Source organism: Episyrphus balteatus, chromosome X (genome assembly GCF_945859705.1).
Source record: "Episyrphus balteatus chromosome X, idEpiBalt1.1, whole genome shotgun sequence".
NCBI classification, from domain to species: domain Eukaryota; kingdom Metazoa; phylum Arthropoda; class Insecta; order Diptera; family Syrphidae; genus Episyrphus; species Episyrphus balteatus.
In genome coordinates this window covers 2,755,702-2,781,970 of record NC_079138.1, presented here as the reverse complement: position 1 = coordinate 2,781,970, position 26,269 = coordinate 2,755,702, and the positions used below count along the sequence as shown (strand labels likewise).

Here is a 26,269-nt window from a genome sequence, read left to right as displayed (position 1 = left end):
TAACTGGACAAAAAAAAAACGCAGTCGGGGCTAAGCAATTTACATGTTAAATACAACAACACTTTAGCCCCTTGGGCTTAGTTGTTTAGCCCAGAGAATTCTCTGGACTTAACTTTTTCAACAGATTTAAATCTGTGCTACCAAATCAACTTGTTCGTAAATTGTTTGGAATTTGTTTAAAAACGTCAAAACTAATTTGTAATGACAATTATTGTTTTAAATATTTATTTAATAGTTAGTTAAACTTTTTTTTTCAAAAACACACCCAAAAGCGAAAAATATAACAACTTTATATTTAATATGCAGTGGTGCCAATTTTTCTCGCGTTTTTTTTTTGTCCAGTTAAGCCCGGTGGTAATAAAAAAACACACCTATTTTGTCATTTCAAACGTCAGTTTTCACGTTTGTAAACCAATTATAAACAATTTATGAAAAAAAAAAAATAGTTTGGTAGCACTGATTTAAAACTGTTCGCAAATGCGGTCAGTTCAGATTTCAAATTCAATTTTTTTTTCTACAGAATTTCACATTCGAAATGACATAATTTGCGTAATTATCTCATTTTGGGCTCTAGTGAAAACAAGCTATAACTTTCAAAAATCCACATTGTTTTCCTCAGAATTGCTTTGATTTGATTGGTTGGTTTTTTCTTGTACTTCTTTAATAAACAGTTATGATAGAAAGGAAAAAGACAAAGACAAATTGCTTAAAAGCCCAATAGAAAGGAAAAAGACAAAGACAGACTGCTAAAAAGCTCAATATATCCATTATCCGAAAGCTTTCGGATAAAAAAAAAAAACTTTCAAAGTTCTGTTTGATGAAACGTGCGACTTTCAAAAACTTAAGAAAATTGAGTACCATCGATGAGTAACGTAAAATATATACACATACAAACATATACGTATCAACAAACTCCCTTTTAGAACAAAAACATTGCAAAGAACTCTCGTCTTATAACCATCACATCCTTGGAAGCAATTTCATAGTTCAATTTTTCTGTGATTTCAAAGTCGTCTCTTCTGATTACATTGTTCGGTGAATTTTTACCGTGTGTTACTATTTTGTTTGTTTGTTTGATTTGCATAGTAATAAAAACAAAAAGTGCAACTTACAAGAAAAGGCATAACATAAGAAGAGAAATATGTAAATATTAACCTACTTATATTTTCTTATAATATATTTTATTTGAAAAGAATCATGTCATTTTCTAATATGTACGTGCCATGTCTTTGCCTCTGCCTATTCCAGCTAATATTTTTTTTCCAGGAATTTTTTTTTTTTTTGTTTATATTTTGTTCTTTCGTACAAATAAACACAAGCGGCTCAAATTGCATTCAAGTTAAATATTTTTATCCCTGTAATAAATACATAATAGAAGGCTATACAACAACAAATTTGGCTCCATATGTGTATATACTATCATTGTGTAAATAAACAAAAAAAAAAAAAAAATTAATATTTTGGTATACTTTGCATACTGCCACTGCCAGATACCACCCATACCCAATTCTATCACCACCCCATTTGCCTGCCATCTCTACATGCAAAAATGTATCGTGTTCTAATCAATGGACAAAATCATGTGCTAACTGCGTGATACTGAAAAAGGTATACCTACCTACCAAGACCTTTTTAGGGTTTTGCTTGCAGTTGAGTGGTTGAGTGAGCGGACGAGATGAGGAAGGAAACGAAGAATCTAAAATCCTATTTTCAAACGAAAGAAAACTAGGATTTTTTTTGTTGTTGGTTAAAAAATAGTACACGAAATAGCGTTGCATTTTCTGAAGAATTAGATTTTTTGACATTATAACGTTTTTTTTTATAAATCGATGAAGACTGACTGCATTCACCAAAAAAGGGTGACTCATTCCTCCGTTAACCTTTGAGCCTGTTAGCAGTTTGGTAAAATATATTGGCCGGGTTCAACGCAACATCTAAACTTAAGTTCAGATTTTTTTTTGACGTTGAACGCAAAAAATCATCTGAATTTCAGGTGACATTAGCCCCGTTCCATTCCATTGGAGGTGGTAGTTTACTCATGAGTAGATCTAGTACTAGAATTAACACATGATCTTCTACTCGAGGAGATAGGAATGTGTAGTTGTTGTACTAGAGTAAACTACCACATCCAATGGAACAGGGCTATTAACGAAGAATCTACTTTTTTTTCTTTACTTGGATTGACTTAAAAAAAAAAAACATTTTTTTTCTAGAATATCTAATAAAAATAGTTCAAGTGATTGTAAAAACAGAGTTATTAATAAATATTTTCAATGAGATCACTTTAGTACACATTTGTAAAAATTATGTAGTTGGGTTCATAACATACAGTTGTGTTCAAAATAATAGTAGTGCCTGCAAAAAAATAACATTTGTTATATATACGGTGCTTCTATGGTTAAAAATTTAATTTCTTTGATGTCAAAGTTTGTAACGGTCAATTACTAATAAATGTATCATAATTTTAAAATGAAAAAGAAGGTGCCAAATAATTTTTCATTGATTTTTGGTTGTTCTTTCGAATTTGACCTGTTCAAAATAATAGTAGTTAAAGTTATTTTTTTAAGAATTTAAAAGCGGTTTATAACTTAGAATATTTATTTTTGGTTTAAAAGTAAGTACTCATATAATTTGAACAATTTTTCAACAAAAAAACGGTTTGTTTCGGTTTTAATCTATTTAAAGTTTGAAGAGCAAAACACTGCAGTTCGGATAACGGAAACTTATACCAAAGCTGCTTGAAGAAGGGAAAACCTGCTTGGGAATTCATGTTTATATTAGGATGCTACCCTACAATGGTAGCCAATGCAATGAAGTCAACGAAAGACCCGAAACGCGCGGTAGAAAAAGAAAAAAGACCGCCGTAGATGACAGGCGTACTGTCCAGACGAGCAAAGTTGAGCCTTCTGCATCGTTGTTTCACATCCAGAAGGCTTTAAGTCTGGATTGCAGTGCAGTGAACATTCGGGGGCGAATGTTAGAGACTTATTTGTATGCTTGAAGTCCACGAAAAGTTCAGCGAAACATGTTAAAAAGCGTATCCAGTTTGTAAAAGACCACATAAACTGGCCAGCAAAGTAATGGCGTAACATATTGTTTACTGATGAGAGCAAATTTGTCCCCTTTGGTGGTACTGGATCTCCACAATACGTCCTACGTCCACCCAATACGGAATATGTTCCAAAGTATAAGATGGAAACAGTTAAACATGGAGGGTCGAAAATTTAAGTATTTTAACATATTTCTTTGTTAACAGCGGGATTTTTCCTGGACTCAAGCATACAAATAAGTCTCTAACATTCGCCCCCGAATGTTCACTGCACTGCAATCCAGACTTAAAGCCTTCTGGATGTGAAACAACGATGCAGAAGGCTCAACTTTGCTCGTCTGGACAGTACGCCTGTCATCTACGGCGGTCTTTTTTCTTTTTCTACCGCGCGTTTCGGGTCTTTCGTTGACTTCATTGCATTGGCTACCATTGTAGGGTAGCATCCTAATATACACATGAATTTCCAAGCAGGTTTTCCCTTCTTCAAGCAGCTTTGGTATAAGTTTCCGTTATCCGAACTGCAGTGTTTTGCTCTTCGAACTTTAAATAGATTAAAACCGAAACAAACCGTTTTTTGTTGAAAAATTGTTCAAATTATATGAGTACTTACTTTTAAACCAAAAATAAATATTCTAAGTTATAAACCGCTTTTAAATTCTTAAAAAATAACTTTAACTACTATTATTCTGAACAGGTCAAATTCGAAAGAACAACCAAAAATCAATGAAAAATTATTTGGCACCTTCTTTTTCATTTTAAAATTATGATACATTTATTAGTAATTGACCGTTACAAACTTTGACATCAAAGAAATTAAATTTTTAACCATAGAAGCACCGTAAATATAACAAATGTTATTTTTTTGCAGGCACTACTATTATTTTGAACACAGCTGTACCTTTCCCCAACTTCATTAATTTTTTTTTATTTCCTCATTTATTTTCATTATTCCTTTTTTGCGGAGGAAAAACACAAAATTATATTAATTACATATGGATTATAATATCATATCAACAAATAATAACAATAATACCGCAACAAATGTCCAAACACAAAAGAAATAACAAAACCATTTAGGTATAACTTGTATTAAAATCATAAAGTTCAATTTTGGTGTAGCACATTTGGCACATTTACCAACTTCACCAACACAAACACACCCATCTGAATTTTCAGATACAAATTTCCACCTGAATATCGTAACTAAATGTCACAAAACGTAACTAAATGTCACCTAAGTTTTTATGACATCTGACCAATCAGAGCCTCTGAAAATTCAGATCTTAAGTTCAGGTGGTCTGCGTTGAACGCGGGGATTGTAAATTTATCTTAACTGAGTTATTCAAAATCAACGCGTTCAGCTCAAACTATTACAGGTAGAAAAAAATCTAGGAACTATAGCTTATTTGAAAGTTTATATCCTGAAACATGAACTTGAACATGCCATTTTATTCACTCCTGGATTTAGTTTTAAATTCAATCTCTCCGAACTTCATAAATCCAAGGATTTATTTCTTTGTTTTTATTATTCACTCAAAATAAATTATTATGTGATTACTCAACAAATGGACCGTTGTATTTGAAAGTGGTACAATTCTATTTTTTTTTCATGTTTCGAGGTATTTAAGGGTTTGTGTTTTTAAGTTTTTAAATATGAAGCTTAAAGTTAGGGAATTCAGGTGAATGCATTTTAGATTATTAAAGTGTCAAATTTTAAAATGCAAAGAAACAAAAAGAAACTGAACGGTTTTTTAATTTTTTTCCGTGTCATTTTACCCCTAAATACCCTATTTAATTATTGAATATCACATTAAGGCCGTGTGTGAATTGCGTTAAATAGTTAACACAGCGTAAAATTTTTGACACTATTGAGGTGAATACCTACAAAATTTTCAACTGTTAAAAATTTAATGGGCTCTGGAACCTGGTTAAATTAGGTTAACTTTTTTTGGAGATAGTTTTGTTAGTTTTTTTTTATTAAAAAGGAGTTTAATGGCAGAAAAGAGGCAGAGAAAAAAATTAAAAAATATGAAATTTTTTTATTCACCTCAATAGTGTCAAAAATTTTACACGGTGTTAACTAACACGGCCTACTTGCAACGTAGGTCGATTTGAAGGGTTTAGGCGGCAAAAATTCAATTTTTCAAAGTGATGTTAAAAAAAATTTAAATAGTCAAAGTAAGAGAATAATGACAGCAATGAGTATCATCCAAACTTCTACACTCGCCAAATTAAAAGTGCAGGAGAGGTTAAAAACTGATGTTCCATTTTGAAATTTCACATTTTTAATGTTTTTTTTTTAATAAAACTTGTAATAAATAATGGTTTTTGTTTATATTTAATATATTTAATACTATTAGCGGACCTTTAAGTTAAAGGTCATTTTTCAATAAATTAGTTTAAAGTTTTCACTTTAATAAGAATTTTGTTTTATTATCGCCCCCGATTCGGCAATATTTTTATTTGTAGAGTAAACTTTATGTATTTGGTAAGGTAATGACGTATAGACTTGCTGCGGAAACGTGCAGATGGCCAATTTATTGAGTTTTGAAAAGTTTGAATTTTTTTTTACTGGGGGATATTACTGCAAAAGTAAGACGTTTTCAAAAAAAAAAAAAAAAAAAAACGACTTATGTGGAATGGAAGAGGAGAACATTACCAACATTTCATGTCTCACCTACTTGCTTATACAATTTATAGTTTTCACTAAAAAGAGCAAAAAAGCATGGAAAGTCTATAAAATCAGTAGGTACCTGGAAAATAGTATTTTGTGTGTTTTACTCATTTTTTCAACGAACTTTAATTCGATGGGCATAAGATGTACTCCATACATTAAATTGTGGGCTATTTTAACCTCTTTTATACCATACCTATACACCGAGAAAAGGCACTTTTCAAACAACAGTACCTACAACAATTTTTTTTTTTATTTTTTTCTATAATTTCTCATTATTTCCTTACAAAAACTTCTAATTCGTTATTAACTAGAACTTTCCACTTTTATATGAATCTGAATACAATTTGACTGGAATCAATATAGTTTTTAGATTAAAATAATAATTAACTCTGATTACCTACCTATTTTTTCAATTTTTGTCCTTTTACTTTTTCACGTTTTGGTTAGTAATACAGTCAAACCCGTTTAAGTGAAACGACAAAAAACATTTAAAGCAGGTTTTTCGGTTAAGCAAATTTTTCGATGAATAAAATTAAAATTTCGAAGGAAATAATATGTAACTTATGGGTTTTTCTGTTAAACGAGTTAATTCAAGCGGGTTCCACTGTACATGTTTATTTTAAGAAGTGAACTATTTTCTATTAACGTATATTTATGGTTTAAAGCCAAAATATAACATAAAATAATCGACCAAATCGACGCGTTGATTACAATCTTTACCAGACTGTTAACGAAAAGTGGAACGTCAGCATGAGTCACAATTTTTCTGTATGCAGCCAGTGTTCATAGCTTTACAAGACGTTTCATCAAAAATTAATTGAGGCACTATTTTCATTTGATTTTTCAAAATAGAGTTTCTTAAACTAAAATTAATCTACATCTACAACGTGAAAGTCTAAATCAGTCAAGTGTCTTAAGTTTTACTATAATTTAGCTATACTTTTTTATTGATATTATAGTAATTTTTTGATTCTGTTTTAAATTAACTTTAAAAACCTTATTCTTGCTAAGCACATTTTTTCCCACCCATGACAGTTGCAAAGATGTATCTATTTTCAAAATTGTTTTAATTGACACATATTTTGATAACATTGTCTAATTAATTAACAAGTTGGTATTATGCAAATTTCGTACAATTGATGAGTTACTTTTTAAGAGATGATAAAAAACACTTTTTGTAGTTTCTCAAAAAATCGAAAAAACAAAAATAAAACCAAAAATTGAGATTTTTCATACGATTTTCAATTTTCACCTTTATTTCAGAGCCCTATTTGTGGGATCAATTCGCTGTTTTCATTGAACTTGAACTGTTTAAATTAAGCATTTGAATGTGGAGAACAGAACTCCTCAATTATGACAAATACATATTTGAAATTCATTATTTAAATGCTCCACCCGTGACTATTGAATACCCAAAATGTTTACCATTAAGGCCCTCCAATAGTATTAACTAGTCCCTTTCAAAGTATCAAATAAAAAGCCAACTAATGTCATGTTTTGATTAAGTTCAAAATTTTTACCAGTTCACTCCTAAAATGAAAATAAAACAATAACACAGTCAAATTTGTAAACAAGATTATTAATACAAAAAACAAAAAAAACAAATTTTATTATTCCAATATTAACGTGACCTCACCATCATGATCATGAGTAAATAGCGTGCGTACAAAGAATATTACTTGTCCAAAAATAAAAAGAAACAAAATCAACCAACAACCCAAATAATTTATAATTAAATGCCAGTTGAGTTCTCTCTAGACTCTCTCTCTTTCTCTCTATATCCATGATAAGAATAAAACAAGGCAATGTATTCTTAATTTCTGTTTCAAATAGTCTATAGAAGGTATCTTTTGTTATAATTTTGCTGAGTATACTACATTAAATGCAATTCTTAATGGAACTTATCTTCCAAATGATTCTTACTCTGCAGCGTACATTCTAATTAAAGATATGAGAATATAAATAAAACAACGTTAATTTTGGATAAATAATGGAAGGTATTGAAACAAAAATAAATGTTTCACAAAGGAGCCTTTAATTGTAGATTTTTAATTGAAAACAAAAGACTTGAAAAACTTCAGATAAATTATATAGCCATTTGTTCTGCCTTCATAGTTTTGTAGATATAAAACAAAGAAATCACAAACAAAAACTTAACACAAAGTAAGGTACCACCTATTCATTCTACTTTAAACGCATGTATCTATTTCGATATAAGGCTTAACTACATTGGCTCAAAAAGTTAGTGAAAAAGTACAAAAATGAACATTTTCAAACGTATTTTTGTATAGTTTTTAAGGGTAGAAAACTTAAAATAGTGGCTGCACCATTACCTTATTTTTCTGCTTTAAAAAAAAAGTCATGTGTGCAATTCACACGTGGTAGAAGTGAAACCTTAAGAAAAAGAAAAAATCTACCTTTTTTTTTATTCTATCTCCTTTAAATACATGTTTTTTATATGACAACCTATATTAATTTTATATCATCTGAAAGCTTATTGTTTCAGCTCAAAATATTTATGTCGTCCATGTCTATACAACATCTACAAGAAGAGCTTATTTTTTTCAAACCAAATCACTTTTCATCAAAAAAGCAAAAAAAAACAATCTTTTTTCTCTTTTAACACTATTAAATATATTTTTTTAAATGACAACCTATAGTAAATTTTATATCATCTGAAAGGTTATTTCACCTTTTATATTACGTATGAATCATATTTCTACCATGCCTAGAAAAAAAAATAAGAATTTTTTAAAGCTGAGATTACGGTACTTCCTACACTGGTCATCGTCAACAGATCTCCACAGGTGTTTTGAGGTATTTTTCAAGTTTTTCAATTTAAAATTGTTTAACTTGTAGAGCTCGAACAGTTTTTGTTCATTTGTGATATATCAAATGAAAGGTTATGTTATCAGCATGCGTATTAAAGTTAAATCAAATTTGTATGTGCACTAGATCAAAAGATATAACGTGTGTAAAAAAATAACATTTTTTTTTACCGTTATCTCAGAATTTTGAATATATAATTAATTGAAATTTAGTACATTTATAGTTTACTTAATCACCTATCTATAGTTCAAATTTCATTCATCTATCTATTAAAACAAAAAAGTTATAACAAGTTGAATGTTCGTGTCGCGTTTTCGTTTCATCTTGTTTCAAATCACTACGATACTAAAGAAGTTTTCACTTCAAAAAACAATTTGTGTACTCATTTTAACAAAAATTTTGCACTAGTAAGAAAAAAAAAACAATATTTTCACTTTTGTATCCTATAATTTGTAAAAAGGATTGTTCCCTGATTAATAACAAAAAAACAAAAAAAAATAGGGTAAATGTCATTCTACAAGCAACGCCATAAAGCTACATTGATTCGTGCATTGCCCTCGTACATTTTTAAGTCAGCCTACTCAGACAGTCAGATGCCATATACCATCTAGCTGCACGCATCACGATAACTGTGAGTGATCAGATTGTTTACATGAAATTCTAAACAAATAAGTTGAGATTTTTGTATTTCTTGATTGTTGATGTTGTTTTTTTTTTTGTTTTTTTTTTTTTTTGTTTACTATCTACAGCAGATGTCTTTATTAAGTTAAGTAGGTATACTCGTACTCGTACCTAGCTATATTGAATTTGAATAGAGTATAACAAAATTTAAATTTATTGGATAAATACAAATTGCAAATTTTTGAGATGTCGTTTATTTGAGTGAACTTTGATGCCTAATCATATGAAAAATTCAAATGAGAAATGAGTCTAAATTGTTGAATAATGTAAATAATAAACAGGGTGTTGCAAAATAAATTAATAGAAATATTGATTTATTTAAGGTGCCTCTTTTATACAATCTCATAAAATATACAGATAAATGTGTAAAAAAAAAAGTCAAATGTAATTGAAAATAAAATAGTTTTTATCGGGTTAACTATTAAAATAGTTAAAACAAAAAAATAGTTATTTTGACTATTTTTATAGTCAATCGAAGTACTCGTATTCTTCAATAGTCAATAATGACTATTTTCTAGTCAATATTACCTATTTAAAATATTTATCCCGGTTTAAATGTTAAAATAGTTTTTTTTTTCTTCTCTGTGTAGTTTTCTGAAGAAGTGTAACATTGCGAATAAAGTTATCTTAATTTTAAATACTTTCTTTTTGACAGCTTACTAATTAGAGACATGAAACATGACTAAATTTTTGTCCCTGACTTTTCTTAAAGGGACCAACCCATAGAATCCGTTGCGTCCGTTCCGTCGAAGTTTTCAACTGACAGCTCGATAAAATACACATTTTCTTATGGGAAGTGACCCATAAGCGACGGATCGGATGGAGACGGACGGATTCGACGAAAGAAGTAGCCCAACTTTCTACTTTTTCATCCGTCGTATCCTTTGACATTTATTGTCAACAATAGACCAGTTCGATTTTCTTTTTCTGAGAGCACGCCGGGGAATTTCAGAACTAAGAACTGTGTTCTTTTCTTTTTCGATTTTATGAATTGTGAACTTTATTTGTTTATTTGTGAAGAAAATGTAATAATAGTTACATTTAATGATATATCTAATAAATTATATCAATTAAATACTAAAATTCTGTTGTAGAGTTCAATTTTACTATGCCAAAGTCATATCTAGCAATGATAATCTGTTATTAAAAATTGTTTTTAACTGAAGAGCAAGTACCTACATGAAATCTAGTGGCGCATTTTATTTTATTAAAAAAAGAACAACAATAATAGTTAAAAATTTCTTGCATCAGAACTTCCTTAGTGCACATTCAGCGATAAAATATCGAACACACCTCGGAATTTGAAGTGAGCTGTCAAAAAGCAATCCGTCATATGACGTAAGGGCCCAACCCATAGAATCCGTTGCGTCGAAGTTTTTGACTGACAGCTCGATAAAATACACACGTTCTTATGGGAAGTCCGTCTCCGTCCGATCCGTCGCTTATGGGTCGCTTCCCATAAGAACGTGTGTATTTTATTTTAAAACTTCGACGCAACGGACGCAACGGACGCAACGGATTCTATGGGTTGGGCCCTGTATTCTATGGGTCACCCCTTTCTGTCCCATCCTTCAACTTCAACGGATGGATTGACGGAACGGACGCAACGGATTCTATGGGTTGGGGCCTTAACCCGTCCATTCTGACAATTTTTTTTTTTTAATGTTATTTCATGCCCTGTTTCCCACCTCAACATTTTTTACATTTATGACATGTGTGAGATAGTATGGAGATTTTTTTTCTGACTCTCCCATTTTATTGAAATTTGTTTTTGTAATTGTGTGAGAAATTTGTTCATACCTTTTAAAAAAAAACATCAACAACACCAAATTTTGAGATAAAATGTCAAACAGAGGAGACAAATCCAGATTCAGAAATTTGAATCTCGATTCGATTTTTTTGAGTCTGAAGCTCTGAAGTGGCAAATAGATCATGAAATCTCAGCTGACTTTATGTGTCTTGATTTCGCATTGTTTGTTGTCTAGTTTCTTCAAAAATTGCTTATAAATTGTTGTTTTCTGCACAGAGAAAAATATGACCCGCTAAAAACTAACAGATTGCCATATTGTTTTACCGTCCATACATTTCATAAGGAAATCTTATTAAAATCAACGATTAATAAGGTTTTTTTAAGGAGATTTCTTATTATTTTTATAGAGAAAATCTTATTAAAATTTGACTGAAAAGTTGCAACTTAGCACTAGAACAAAAATCGCGATCAATATTTTCATGGCAGGTTGGTTCAGGTGGTAAGGTGGGCGACTAATGATTTAAAGTCTCCAGTTCGATTCCCAGCCTGGTCATCGTTTTTTTTATTTTTTTGCAGATTTTAAAACAATAAGGAAAACCCGATTGTTTTAATAAGGTTTCCTTATTGGATGAAAACCATAGAGAAATCTTATTGTTTTTGTTCTATTTTATGTGGTCTATTTTTCTCTGTGTGAGAGTAAAATTTTTAGAAAAAAAAATTTTAAATGCATATTTGTGTTATATAGAATCATACTATACAACACTAAATTGATGATTCCATGGAGATATTCGAAAATATATAAGTTCTCTTTTGTTATTGATAGATAATTTTGCCTATCCGATGTTAGTCCTTCAAAAACATATCGATTTCTCAAGTATCTCAGAGATAGCCTATCTGATTGATTCCTGATTAGTTTATGTAATATTTTTCTTGTTTTTGTTATTTATTTTACTAAGTAAATTAAATAAAACTAACAAATAAATAAACCATTTAATTTCGATATTTAAATTGGTTTAAAAACTGTTATTCAGAAGAGAATGAGCATTCAAAATGCTTCATAATGTTGATCGTATTACGCAAAAAGACTATCTCACGAAACACCATTTGATCTTTTTTTTTTATTAAAAACAATTAGATTAAACTATTCTTAACTCTTTCAAACAATGCAAAACCCTCAATCGATATACACAAATCTTGTAAAATCTTTTTGAGTAAGTAAGTATAAAGATGAGTGTTTTTATATCAAGCATGTATGAATATATGACTTGTCGTTGTCATTTGCATTTTTATGAACATTGACATGAAGCATTTATCGGAGCCTATAAATTGAGTGAACTTGACAGCCAGTACTACCGAAAGGGTCAATATTAAACAAATTAATTAATGTATTTATTTTTGGGTGATTTCATTTATTGTGAAATCCGATGAATCAGTTTAAATCGCCTCCGCTTGAATCTCAAATTTTATCAAATCAAAACAAAATAATCAAATGAAGTATTTTTTGCGCTCGCAATCTCTTCTGAAAAGCGTTCTAGATGTCATTTTCGTGCCAATGTAACAGTTTCAGAATTCTTTTGGATTTTTCTGAACTATCAAATGAATAACGATATAAAAACATAATTAGAATATTGTGCGGAAGAATTCTCGTTTAAACATTCGTACATTTAGTTATATCGAAATGCATCATTCTAATCATTATAAAACTAATCTTGCATTATTCAAGTTAAACTTATAATTTATGAATAATCTAATAATTTATTAATAAAGTGCTAAAATTAAGGCTATATAAAGTTTTCCACTTAAAATATTAAACTTTATTTATATTATTTTTTTTTTTACAAATATTTCTAACACATGGTTACTCTATCAGACACAGACTTAATGAACGTATTCTGTTCATTAACAGGGCCAGCACAAGCAGAGTTAGAACCCCGAGAAAAATTAATTATTAACATCTCTGTTGCGGTTGGTTTTAAACTCACAACCATATAATATTTCTTTAAAAAAAATTACACTACAAGAAAATACCACAGAAACTCCTCACGTTGATGAACCTCATGGTATAAAAAGAGAAGGTATGATCATTAGAAAAAACTCTGTATCGAGAACTGTCAAAACTTAAAAATGGCTACTTAAGGTTTTGACAGCTGCCCATTGAAATTGTTGTTGTAAACAAATTTGTCTTGGAAATTGTTGTTACTTTTGAATTTGCCAATAAATTAAACTTCAAAACCTTATTACCCCATTTTGTAAGATGGCGGCTCTAATGATCATACCTTGTCTTTTTATACCATGGATGAACCTGACATTATTGCTTATACATATCTATGGAGCATTCCCATCAAACAATATCCCTTCTATACAGCTTTACAGGAGCTACATTAACACCTGTAAAGCTTTATAGAAGCAAATTTGTTAGTCGGGTTGTATATATATTTCCATAGTACTATCATGAAGTGAAACGATCTTAGGAACTCTAGTGGTGACTTGAAAAAGCAGAATTTGTATGAAAAAAAAAACACACTGAGCGCCACCTTAAAAAAAGTGGCTACATGAACTAATACTAAATTCGACTTCATGATAGTACTATAGAAATATATATACAATGGGATGGATATCATTTAGTTCTAAATAGGGAAACAAAATACTCTAATTTTTGCGAATTTTTATTTTAACTGCCTAGTCTCCCGGTACAATTCGGAAACCCCCATACAAAATAAGAAAATTACGTACAAAATCAAGGAAAATTACCTCCGTGAAGCCAGAACTGCGACCTCAAAATTTTTGAACCAAACTTGTCTAATTTGTTTGTCTACCTTTTGTCCATGTTCGTGCAACCAAAATTTTCATTTGTCCACCCTTCAAAAAAAATTTAGAGCAAATTCGTTTTTTTTTAAGGAAGTCTGAAAAATGAAAAATCGTCTAGGATACTCGTTTGTCCACCTCGATTTCCACCAATTCCACCTTCCATTTAGTAGCAGTTAAAAAACAAATTTTGCACTGAAGATATTAAAACTCATTAAAATCCCCAAAAATCATTTTTTTTTTCAAAAACTCAAACTGAAAAATTCAAAGTTCCTTAAAATCCCCAAAAAGTATTTTTTTCAAAAATTCAAATTTCTGTCATTTGTCTACCTCGAGTTCTTTATGTTTACCAAAAATCCTCGTTTGCCCACCCTACGTTTAGGAATTATTCAAAAAACAAATTTTTGTACTGAAAAATTCAAAGTCCCATAAAATCCCCAAAAATTACCTACATTTTTCAAAAATTTAAGCTTCTGTTGTTTGTCTATCTCGAGGTGGACAGTAATTTAATTTTTTGAAAAAAGTAGATATTTTTTGGGGATTTTAGGGAAATTTAAATTTTTTAGAACAAAATTTATTTTTTTTTTGAATATCTCCTAAACGTAGGGTGGACAAATGATGATTTTGTGATGTACGAATACAATAAAATAGTGATGCTAAGATCACTAGTTAATCCCTTTTGACATTCTTGTCAAAAAGTTAATTTTCACTCTGTAAAACACCGAAATAGAATTTTTGGAATTATTTATTTGATTCATGTGAAATTCCAAAATAAGAACTATTTAAATGGGGGTTAAAATTAAACTTAAGAACATTATTTTTTTATCTTAAGAATTTCGTAAAAAGTTAGAGATTTTCAAAGCCAATTTGACGTGAAAAAGGAAGTAAATCTTTCAATTCACGTGAATCGAAAAGCAGAATAAGGCTATATTTCTTCAAAAATGATAAATTCAAAAATCGTACTGATTTAGAATTACAAATGCGCCCCATTAAGCTCTTTGGCCTGTGCATATGTTTCTCTTCCACATAATAAACAATCCGGCCCAGTGTCCATAGCATCATTATTATTCACAAAAAACAAAACAAATCAAAAAAATTACACTCAAGAAGATCAAAATATGATAAACAAAAAAATTGAACGAACTCGAACTTAAGTACGCTCGTAATGGAGAGTGAAGTGTTGTTTTGTTCTGTTCTGTTGATAAAAAAAAAAAAAAACAATCTTGAGTGAATATTCTTGGGTGGATCATGGGTATAAACTCATACGCGTATCAAAACATATTTTAGTTGAGGAAACAATATCAAACTTAAAGCATTGACAAAAAAGTTGATTAAAGATTTTTTTTTTTAATTTAATAAAAAAAAGTAATAGAGCAATATTTGTTTTTGTTGATTCAAAAGAAGAAAAATAATTTAATTGGCAATTTTGAAATAAAAAAAAAAAAAAGTGCGTGTAAAGTTTAACATAAACAAAAAAGTTTAACATATATACAGAAAAGTTTAAGAGAATGGCTGCCGAAATATATTCACAGTCGGAGTCTGGGTAAATTATATGCATTGTCATTATTATTTATTGTTTTTTTTTTTTTGTATTTATGTGTCGATCGATGGTACAATTACAATTTAATTAGAAATTTGTATATCAGTAAATGATACTTTAAAATACCAAGAAAATTTGATTTATTTTGACAGTTTGAAACTTTAAACCTGAAACGTCATCGTCAATTCAAATTGAATATATGACACTTTATTTTAATAAGAACTGTTACCCGATCCATTTCTTATGTTTTTAAAAGGTTTTGTTTATTTTAATGATGAATTATTTCACATGCTTCATGCATCTACATCTTATAAATAATATCTCTGTTGTATTGCTATTCGTATCCGCAGTTAAAGTTTAGAGTTTCCCATCCCATAGGATTAGAATTTAAGTCGAGCTGCGGATAGGATTTTGACAAATTGTAATAGTTTCTTTTTCTTTTTTGCTTTTTCATTTATCTTGGTGGGTGCATATAAAGCTTTGTTCAATGTTGATATTTGGGAAATCCTACTGCGGATATCTTTACCAAAAAAACACAGCTAATAACACTTTTAAACTGTCTTGAATCTACAAAGTTAAATAATAGAAACAGGTACTAGGCCCATGTGGCTTAGCATGATTAGGAATCTAAATTGTTATGATTGTATGTAACTAAGAAGAGATTAAGAAAATGATAAGTTTATTATTATTTTAAATAAAAAGTCAAATCTAGATGAACCAAAAAAAAAACGGAATAAAATGTTTAGTACATATATTAACGATATACAATTACCAAAGCTTTGTTTTTAATGTTGATTTACAAGGGCAACAACATTATTTAAATACAAATTATCTGTGACAATTTGAAATAAATTTAGTTTTGTAAACAAAATACTTGTAGGTATATAAAATCAAGATATGTTCTAAGAAAACCTTGTAGGCGAAATAAATTAAATAATAATAAATTTATTACCTAAGTTTAATCTCTTTTTTTTATTTATTATTTATTCTATGTGGTGTTTTTTTATTTTTTTGTTATTGTTTTTGTTTATTCAAGGTAACTTTTGGAGTACACTATAGTACACAAAGTTAAGATTAGTAAACACTCAGTTTAATTTTAAAGATAAAATCATGTTTTAATATACCGATCGATAATAATTGAATATTTAACTGATATGAACGTAGTCATCCTATTCACAGGTGATTCTGATTTCAATTTAAGATACAAATTATTATTATTTTTTTAGACTTTGTTTTGCTAGATTTTTATCTATCATGCGCACATTTACTCTTGTTTTCGTGAAATTTCATATCTAAGTTATAGTAAAACATAAAGTTTTAAATATCTCTAAGTAAGTAATAACTAATAAGTAATATTCATTTGTTTGTATACAACCGGTCTCGAATAAAAGAATAAAATTTAAAATAAAGCATTGAGGCCGATATCTCATAAATGAACTAGTTTTTATAAAACAAAAAAACACCTAAGAGTTTTCGTGACAGTTCAGAAGTTTTATGAGCGCTCATTAATTTTATAGAATCTGCCGCATCCTTTACTTTATAACGGATTCAATTGTCAGTTATTGTATAAAATTCACACAGGTTGGGGTCAAAATTCTGCCGGGGTCAAAATTCTTTTGTCAAAATTCTGCTTTCAAAATTCTGCTTTCAAAATTCTGCTTTTCAAAATTCTGTTTTTCAAAATTCTGTTTTTCAAAATTCTGCTTTTCAAAAATCTGTTTTTCAAAATACTGCAAAAAATTAAAAAAGGGTTTGGAAAATGTTAAAAAGCGCGAGCTTTCTTTTTTTTTCATCTTCTTGAAAAATGTTCTGCTTTAAGTAATCAAATAACATAAGCTCGCGCTTTTTAACATTTTCCAAACCCTTTTTTAATTTTTTGCAAAAATTTGTAAAATCATCTTCTTGAAAAATGTTCTGCTTATTTGATTACTTACCTTCATAATTTGTCATTCTTTGAAAGCAAACTAATTTTTGTTTTATAAATAAATAAATTTGAAAATATTAAGAAAAGGTTTTTAATACATTTCCGAAAATAATTAAAATTTTTTTAATTTATCAAATAAAGATGAATATTCAAAAATTTGAATAAGAAAAGGAATATTTTGTATCAAACAACATCGGTTCCAATAAGTTAAACATAGATTTTATTTGAAAGAAAGTCAGTCTATGCATTTTAAAAAATATTTGCGACACTTAAACAAAAAAATTTAGGAAAGTACCAATGTTGAATTACATAAATGAGGTGTATTTTTCTTTAGTCAGCGCATATGCTATAAAAAAAAACTGAATTGGCAGAATTTTTTTGTTCAATTATATTGCTGGCAGAATTTTGAAAAGCAGAATTTTAAAAAGCAGAATTTTGAAAAGCAGAATACAAAAAAAGCAAAATTTTGAAAAACAGAATTTTCGTTAAAAAAGCAGAATTTTGAAAAGCAGAATTTTGAAGCCAGAATTTTGACCCGATCCCAATTCACACATTCTTACCAAAGCCGACTTTAAACCGCATCCGTCATGTCCGTTAAGTATAATGATCTGTTAACTGTATTCAAGTAATAAAATAATCTTGATTTTGACAGATTCGGCAATTTTCATAGTTCCATATTTTCTTTTGATATATATCAACAATATCTTAAATCAATAATATTGAAGGGCTTTTGTTCAAAAATATAACAATGACAACCTACTTATTTATTAATAACAAAGATACCTATAAAAGTTTAAAAATAGATTTATTATTATTTTCAATTTTTACTTTTGTGCTTTACAAAGACACAATAATTTTGTTTTTAAGTTTTATAGATACCACAAAATTAATTTCTTTTATAATAATTGAGGTTTTTTTTGTTGTTGTTGAAATTCTTTTCCCAAAAATTTAGTTAAGAAACGCATTTGTGTAAGTAGATGTTAAGCCATCATTATAGATCTGTTTGGGTACTGCCTAAAATATGAATATTTCTAGGGCAGACCCAAACAGACTTTTTGTTGACCAACTCTGTTTTTTACCTGCTGTCAGTGAGAAGTATAGCTTCTATACATGTGTAGTACGCATCCTTTTTTTAAATGTTAGTTACATACGTCAGAAATTTCGATTAGTTGAACCGATTTTGATAATTTTTTTTATTTGAATCTGATGATTACCGTATGGTCCCATTTAAATTTGGTCCATTTCCTACTATGCCATCCATGAGAAAGAAGTCGTTTTTTTTTTTTTTTGTTAAAATTATAGGTATTATTTTAAATTGTTAAGCAGTATCAACAAACTCAATCGTCATTGTTGTGTGTCAGTCAATAGTGAAATATGAGTTTTAAATTTAACTGTCATTTTCCTCAACACAATATTGCGGGTTGCGTTTGAGCTGCGCTATTGATCAAAATGTTCACATTTATTTAGGGTTGCCAGATAAATTTTGACGAAACTAGTAATCGAGATGTGTAAAATCCCGGACTTTCCCGGATAAATAAGGACACAAAAAAGAGTACAAATCTAGGACAAAAGGAATGCATAGTTTTATAAAAACAAAAAAAAAATCGGAACAATCTTTTCAAAATTTAACTAAAAATCACATTTTTAACCCTTGTTCCCTTGTTTCACAAAAAAAAATAAAAGTAAAAATTTTAGCTAATATTACAAAAGTTGAAATGTACATAGTTACAGTAAAAAAAAAATTTTTAAATTCCATTAAAATCCAATTGCTCAAAATTTTAAACGATTAAGAGCCAATTTTTCAATCTTCTAATAAACAGTCAGTTAACTGTTCGACGAATAAAGTTATTAGGCTCATAAACAATCAGATAAAAACATTGAATTTTTCAATCAAGAATAATTTATTCTACAGAATAACAAAAAAAAAACTGTCAAATTCAAAAATATTTAAAATTAAACGTCATTTTTATTCATGATTGTTTTTGTTTTCTTGTGTTGCACTGTATTTTTTTCAAAATTCTTTCAAAACAGCTTTGACAACTGACACAATATTTTTGTTGAGATTATTCCTTAGAATAATTTTTATTCGTCTCTAAAAGAAGCAGATAGTTTTATTCTAAGGAATAAGCTATATCTGCTTGTTGAAAAATTGATTTTTTCTCTATCCTTATGAATAAGTACTAAATGACTGTTTAACTGACTATTGAATTGAAATTGGCCCTTAGTTAAATGCTAATAAAATTTTTAGTAAGTTACTATTTAAGTTAAGAAATGGTCTTTTTGACTTAGCAACTTACTTAAGCGGCCTTTGATTTTTCTTAATCGTTTAAAATTTTGCACCTTGAGTCTTACAATAAGGTACCTACTGTAATAAATAATAAAATTTAAATAAATTATTAAAATAAATTTTTGTTGGTCAGATAATTCACTAACCAGTACCTCATACGCACATTTTTTAGTTTTGATTATATTGGAACAGAACACAAAAAAGAATTGAGCAGATAATAGACCAAAATAAAAACGCCTCGCTTTTAATGAACTCGATTCGTTTTTTGAATAAGGAATGAATTAAGAGTGGCATACAAAAAGTGAGATTTTTAAAGGCTTTAAAAGAGTACAATCCTGGACAATTGATAGAAACTATCCCGGAAGTCCCCCAAACAGCCAAAAAAGAGTACATGTCCGGGAAAACCGGGACGCATGGCAACCCTACATTTATTCCACTTTGTTGATCAAGCGTGTTGATGACTACAAATCAAAATAATATGGACGCTGCTTAACAGTTGACAACAGATAGAGTCATTCAACGGTTCGATGGTCTAAATTTTTATCATTCATTATGTACCGAATCGACCCTTGCGACCTAAAATTCAAGAATTACAATAAATGTCCATTTGAATGTCGTATCTTGATATTCGACCGATTAAATTATCAATTTTTTTTTTTGTTGTATTTATCAGATCACTCACTTGGCGCTTATCGGATACGCAATTGATGATGTGTTACATCGCATGCAAAATACAGATTAAAGTTAAAAATTAAAACCAGATTTGGTTTTTTATGAACATGTTTTTGTCATGAAACGACACCATATACATTCACTTAAAGGAACGCTACCTTTTTAAATTTTCTAAATAGTCAAAAAGTATCAATTTTAGTAGCGATTGCAAGTGGTTGAAAGGAATTCGACATTCACCAGACTGTTTTTGACGCATTGCAAATTCTTATAATCCATTCACTGTATTTCAATCAAAACAAATCTGGTGAATGTTTTTTTACAAAACAAATTCTACACAAATTTTTGAAATGTCAAAAAGCTGATTTTGGGCAGAATAGTTGATTATTACACTGGTTAATAAGGGTTTTGTTGTCGAAACAAAAATTTTTTTTTTAGCTACACTCAAAACTAGATGGTAATCAAAAAAGTGTTGTTTAAAAAAAACCCTGTTTCTTAACCCTCTGCGAATTTGGCAGGACAAAAATTCAAAGTGGTCACAAAAAAGTATCTTTATAAGGGTGAAAATACATTTTTTTGAATTGTGAATACAATATTCGAATTCCTTGGAATATTCTACATCAATTTCATATATGATTCTCTATAAAATAGTGAGACCGAAAAAAGTTCTAGCGACATGAAAAAGTATAAACCAAATTCGCAAAAAAGAGGTATAGACCAGTGCCAATCCGGTTTTCAGAGGGCAAAAGTTGAACAAATTATTAGCAGCATAAGGGTGGTGGGAAAATTTAGGATAAATGGTATATGAAAGGGGAAAAATAAATTGCCCACAAAAAAATTGGGGGAAAGGGGGTGGGTCGGCGAAAAAGTGGGGTGGGTGTCAAAAATCATGGTTTTTTACGATTTCTGTCAAAACTAGACGTCCAATCGAAAAAAGTCAAATGCAAAAGTTGTAGGTAGTATAAATGTCTACAACTTTTACTCAAACAATTTTTTTCTATAACCTCAAAAATATTGGAAAAAATGCAAAAATACGATTTTTTGATTTTTTATTTTTATCTTTTACAAAAATGGTTGGATTTTAACAAAACTTGGTTAAAAACTACTTTGTTATGTTTTCTATCTATTAAAAATGTTTTTTGAGCAAAAAGTGAATTGTTGGATTTTTGACGAATTTAATTTGAAAAAATAGCCTATTTTTCAATCAAAAAAGTTACCGAAAAAATTTTTGATTTTTGAAAATTTTGGAATGCAATTATTTAGCTTAAAACCGTTTTTTAAAGATTGTGTGGAAAAACTATACTTTTGTTTTAGAAAATATTGAGAAAAATTGAAAAAGACAAAAAAAGGATTTTTAAGATTGATTTTTCCGTAAATGACAGTAATTTGGCTAGAAATAATTTTCCATAGAAACCAAATTATACTTTTCTAATGGTCATTGACCTTTTAAATTTGAATCAAGCACTAGAATAGCTCTTACGTGCAAAGTTTTTGAGATATTGAATTTTGAACGTATAAAACACTATTTTTCTGATTTTTGGCATGGTAATATGTCAAAAACTTGATGTGATAGAATTTTTCTGACTTCGGATTCGAGCTCAGCGCACAAAAAATTATTAGAAAAATATACTTTGATTTCTATAAAAAAAACTTTTTGACTGGTGAATTCGAACAGGGAAGAAAAAATCGAATGCCTTGTTCGAATTCACTAGTCAAAAAGTTTTTTTTTTATAGAATTAAAGTATATTTTTCTAATAGTTTTTTGTGCGCTGAGCTCGAATCCGAAGTCAGAAAAATTCTATCACATCAAGTTTTTGACATATTACCATGCCAAAAATCAGAAAAATAGTGTTTTGGACGTTCAAAATTCAATATCTCAAAAACTTTGCACGTAAGAGCTATTCTAGTGCTTGATTCAAATTTAAAAGGTCAATGACCATTAGAAAAGTATAATTTGGTTTCTATGGAAAATTATTTCTAGCCAAATTACTGTCATTTACGGAAAAATCAATCTTAAAAATCCTTTTTTTGTCTTTTTCAATTTTTCTCAATATTTTCTAAAACAAAAGTATAGTTTTTCCACACAATCTTTAAAAAACGGTTTTAAGCTAAATAATTGCATTCCAAAATTTTCAAAAATCAAAAATTTTTTCGGTAACTTTTTTGATTGAAAAATAGGCTATTTTTTCAAATTAAATTCGTCAAAAATCCAACAACTCACTTTTTGCTCAAAAAACATTTTTAATAGATAGAAAACATAACAAAGTAGTTTTTAACCAAGTTTTGTTAAAATCCAACCATTTTTGTAAAAGATAAAAATAAAAAATCAAAAAATCGTATTTTTGCATTTTTTCCAATATTTTTGAGGTTATAGAAAAAAATTGTTTGAGTAAAAGTTGTAGACATTTATACTACCTACAACTTTTGCATTTGACTTTTTTCGATTGGACGTCTAGTTTTGACAGAAATCGTAAAAAACCATGATTTTTGACACCCACCCCACTTTTTCGCCCACCCACCCCCTTTCCCCCAATTTTTTTGTGGGCAATTTATTTTTCCCCTTTCATATAACATTTATCCTAAATTTTCCAACCACCCATATGCTGCTAATAATTTTTTTATTTTCAAAAATTATTGGCACTGGTCTAGTATGCCTACAGAGGGTTAAATCTCTCGTAGCTCAAAACTGAATTTTATGGCTTACGCCACTATTGTTCTCAGAGCCTCATATATGGAAAATTGTTTCAACATAAATCGTAATGGTTTCTATAAGAACAGTTTTCCTTCTTTCGATATCTTTATCATTTCCCAAGATATTGTTTTTTTATTTAGATCTTGCATCGTTTAAATATTTTGCGCTTCTTAAACTTAATACGAACAAAACCTATAAATTCTTTTGAAAAACAACTTTTCTTTTCGAAATTCAAGTTCCAATTTTAATCGAAATTTTATTTTTTTTTTGAATTTACAGAAACGATCATTTCAAAATGAACAAATTGTGTCGTCAATTGTCAATTGAGTCACCTGGATCAATTGTCAAAAACTGCGTATTCAATTTCTATGTTCCGATTCAAGATACTCCAGTTAAAGGTGCTCGTGTTAAAATTGTTTGTGCTGGAGCATGTTACAAACGCAATCGATCTGCTTCGATCTCTTCAATGTCATCAGTTTCATCAGAGCTTAGTGATTATAATCCAACAACACCAGCAGCTCAACAGCAGCAACAGCAGCAGCAGCAACAATCATCGCCAGCACATCAAGGATTTCGAGAGGGATCACTTTTCCCAGGATTCGAAGTGGCTGGAGTAATTGAATGTTTGGGTGATGAGGTCGATTCAGATTGTCCTTTGAAAATTGGACAGCGTGTTATTGTCTATCCATTTGATGAGGATCCAGCTGGATATGCTGAATTAATGGTTGTTCCCGATTTAAAATATATCGTACCAATTCCTGATGAATTACCAATGAGTGTAGCTGCAATGTTGCCAACTGGCGCATTATTGGCTATGAATGCTGTATTTAAAGCTCATTCAGTTGTTACAAAGATTCTTGAAGATCGCAAAGAACGTTGCGTCGAAGATAAAAAATGTAAAATTCTAATTGTTGGCACAGGTGGTTTGGCATTGTGGGCAGTTAGAATTGCCTCATATCACTTTGCTACTTCGGGTGCAAACAATTTAGTTGACATAACTGTTGCCAGTTTGCGAGATGAAGGTTTTCGTTTGGCTACCGAGATAAAAAAGTAAGCTTTTATAATATTCAATTTTTTTATTTTTATGAAACTTAGTTTTTTTTTCTATTTATTTAAAATATAGTGTTAACGTTGTGCAATGGAATGAATGTTTGTACGAGCCACAATTAATTGAAAGAACAAAAAATGTATGCGGTGGAGCTGTTGACGTTGTCATTGATTTTGGAACAACATCAAGAAGTCTACATCGTTCTATAAATTGCTTGTCAATGGTATGTTTATTGTTCTTCACATTAAAATGCTTTTATTTGTTGGTTAATATTGAACTATAACGTAATCTTATGCAAACGATTAAACTTGCAGGAGTATAAAAATTAGTTTTATAGATTAACTAGATGCTATCGATGCTCCATTTTATTGTATTACTACGTGCAAGTTATGGTTTCTGTGTAATGGTCTTCTTAACTTATTCTGATCATTTTTTTTTTGCCAATAGGGTACCAAAATCGAAAAAATCATAATTTTCATGAATATCGACATTATTTGAATTTGATGCACTTATCTTCAATGTCTAATTCTTTCTCAATGGGTTGGGGTCAAAATTCTGCCGGGGTCAAAATTCTTTTGTCAAAATTCTGCTTTACAAAATTCTGCTTTTCAAAATTCTGTTTTTCAAAATTCTGTTAACATTTTCCAAACCCTTTTTTAATTTTTTGCAAAATTTTGTAAAATCTTCTTAAAAAATGAGCAGAATTTTTTTGTTCAAGTATAATGCTGGCAGAATTTTAAAAGGCAGGATTTTGAAAAGCAGAATTTGAGAATTTTCGTAAAAAAAGCAGGATTTTGAAAAGCAGAATTTTGAAAAACAGAATTTTCGTAAAATAAGCAGAATTTTGAAAAGCAGAATTTTAAAGCCAGAAGAGTACATTTGAAAATAGAAGAGTACCATTTATTTCAAGTCTTGAAGATGTATTTTTTTTTGTTTGCTTCTTACAGTACATAACAATTTTTTGATGTTTTTAAAATTTGTGTATGACTAAACGTTCAAATTCAAAATTCATGTACATTAAGAGCACATTTTTGATCAATTTCAACTAAGCCCTATTCCTCTCCTCTCGCCATTTCATATTCAAGACCGAAAATACTCTCTCATTGAATGCTGAAGTGGCAAGAACAGATAGAATATGGCTTACAATTTTTGCAGTTATCAATATAATTCATCGAAATAAAAATATATGTACATAAAAGGTTAACACAATTTTAAATACCTTGATATTTTACAAGAAAAAATCTAATATTTTAAGGTCTTAACAAAACAAAGTAAAATAGTGAACAAAATTTGAATACAAAAAAATTAAAACTTTAGTAAAAAAAATTAAATTTTAAGTTTGACTAAGAAACAAACACAAAACAAATAGGTCGTCCTAAAACAACGACAAAAATTATAGTGTTTTGTACTCTCTAAATTACAATTGTTCAAATTTAGAAATTATAAGGTCGAATAATTTAAGCCTCGTTTTTTTTTCATTCAATTCTATCTTTAGAAATATGAAAGTTATCCACCAATTTGTAAACGTTAAGATGCTTATGTTTATGTGGTGGTACACTCAGCCTTAAGTAAAAAAGAGTATTTTGACGTACTCTATCAGAGTTATGATTATAGAGTACACATACGTGAAATAGAGTACAATACTCTTTTAGAGTACGGTTGGCAACCCTAATTACATATCAGAAAACTTTGTTTTTTGTTTTGTTATGAGTTTCAAGTGTTTTATTAATTTTATTAAATTATATTAATATTTAATCTAACAAACATAACTAATAAATCATTTATATTCTTGCAGGGAGGAGTTGTTCTCATAAGCGAGGAAGTTGCTGAAAAACTTCTTCCCAAATTCGCACGTCTTGCAAGTGAAAACCAACAAGAAATAATACCAATATCAAATGGCAGTATACAACAACTACATGATCTTGTGCAATTGGTTGCTAATAACAAAGTACATATAAATTTTATTCAAATTATTAATATTATAATTATTATGATTACAAACTTTTTAATTTTTGCAGATTCAGCCACCGCCATATTCAGTATTTCCATGTGATCAAGCATCCGATGTTGTACAAAAACTTTGCAATTCAGAAATACCTGGACGGGCAATACTTCGCTTTCATGACATTGAATGAAAACACAATAAATACCTTAACTAAACATGAAAATCATGAAAACAAAAAAAAATAAATTTTAAAAAACATACTTATTATTCGGAAATGTAAACATTCTTCAATACCAAATCTTTTATCTTTAATGACATTATATATATTAGTTTTTATATTTATAACATAATAATAAAAAAGTAATTTATTCTA

General features: G+C 29.2%; 1 protein-coding gene across 2 annotated transcripts; it reads left to right on the top strand.

Moving 5' to 3' along the window:
- The first annotated feature begins 1,087 nt into the window (after positions 1–1,087).
- Positions 1,088–26,269, top strand: LOC129920578 (uncharacterized). Of its 2 annotated transcripts, none has more exons than XM_056001936.1 (5): positions 1,088–1,143; positions 23,183–23,953; positions 24,027–24,174; positions 25,747–25,899; positions 25,970–26,269. In XM_056001936.1, the coding sequence occupies exons 2-5, from the start codon at positions 23,199–23,201 to the stop codon at positions 26,084–26,086; spliced, it is 1,173 nt and encodes a 390-aa protein (XP_055857911.1). In that variant the 5' UTR covers positions 1,088–1,143; positions 23,183–23,198; the 3' UTR covers positions 26,087–26,269. The 2 variants fall into 2 exon arrangements, with proteins under 2 accessions (XP_055857911.1, XP_055857910.1); XM_056001935.1 differs by lacking the exon at positions 1,088–1,143 and adding an exon at positions 15,144–15,334.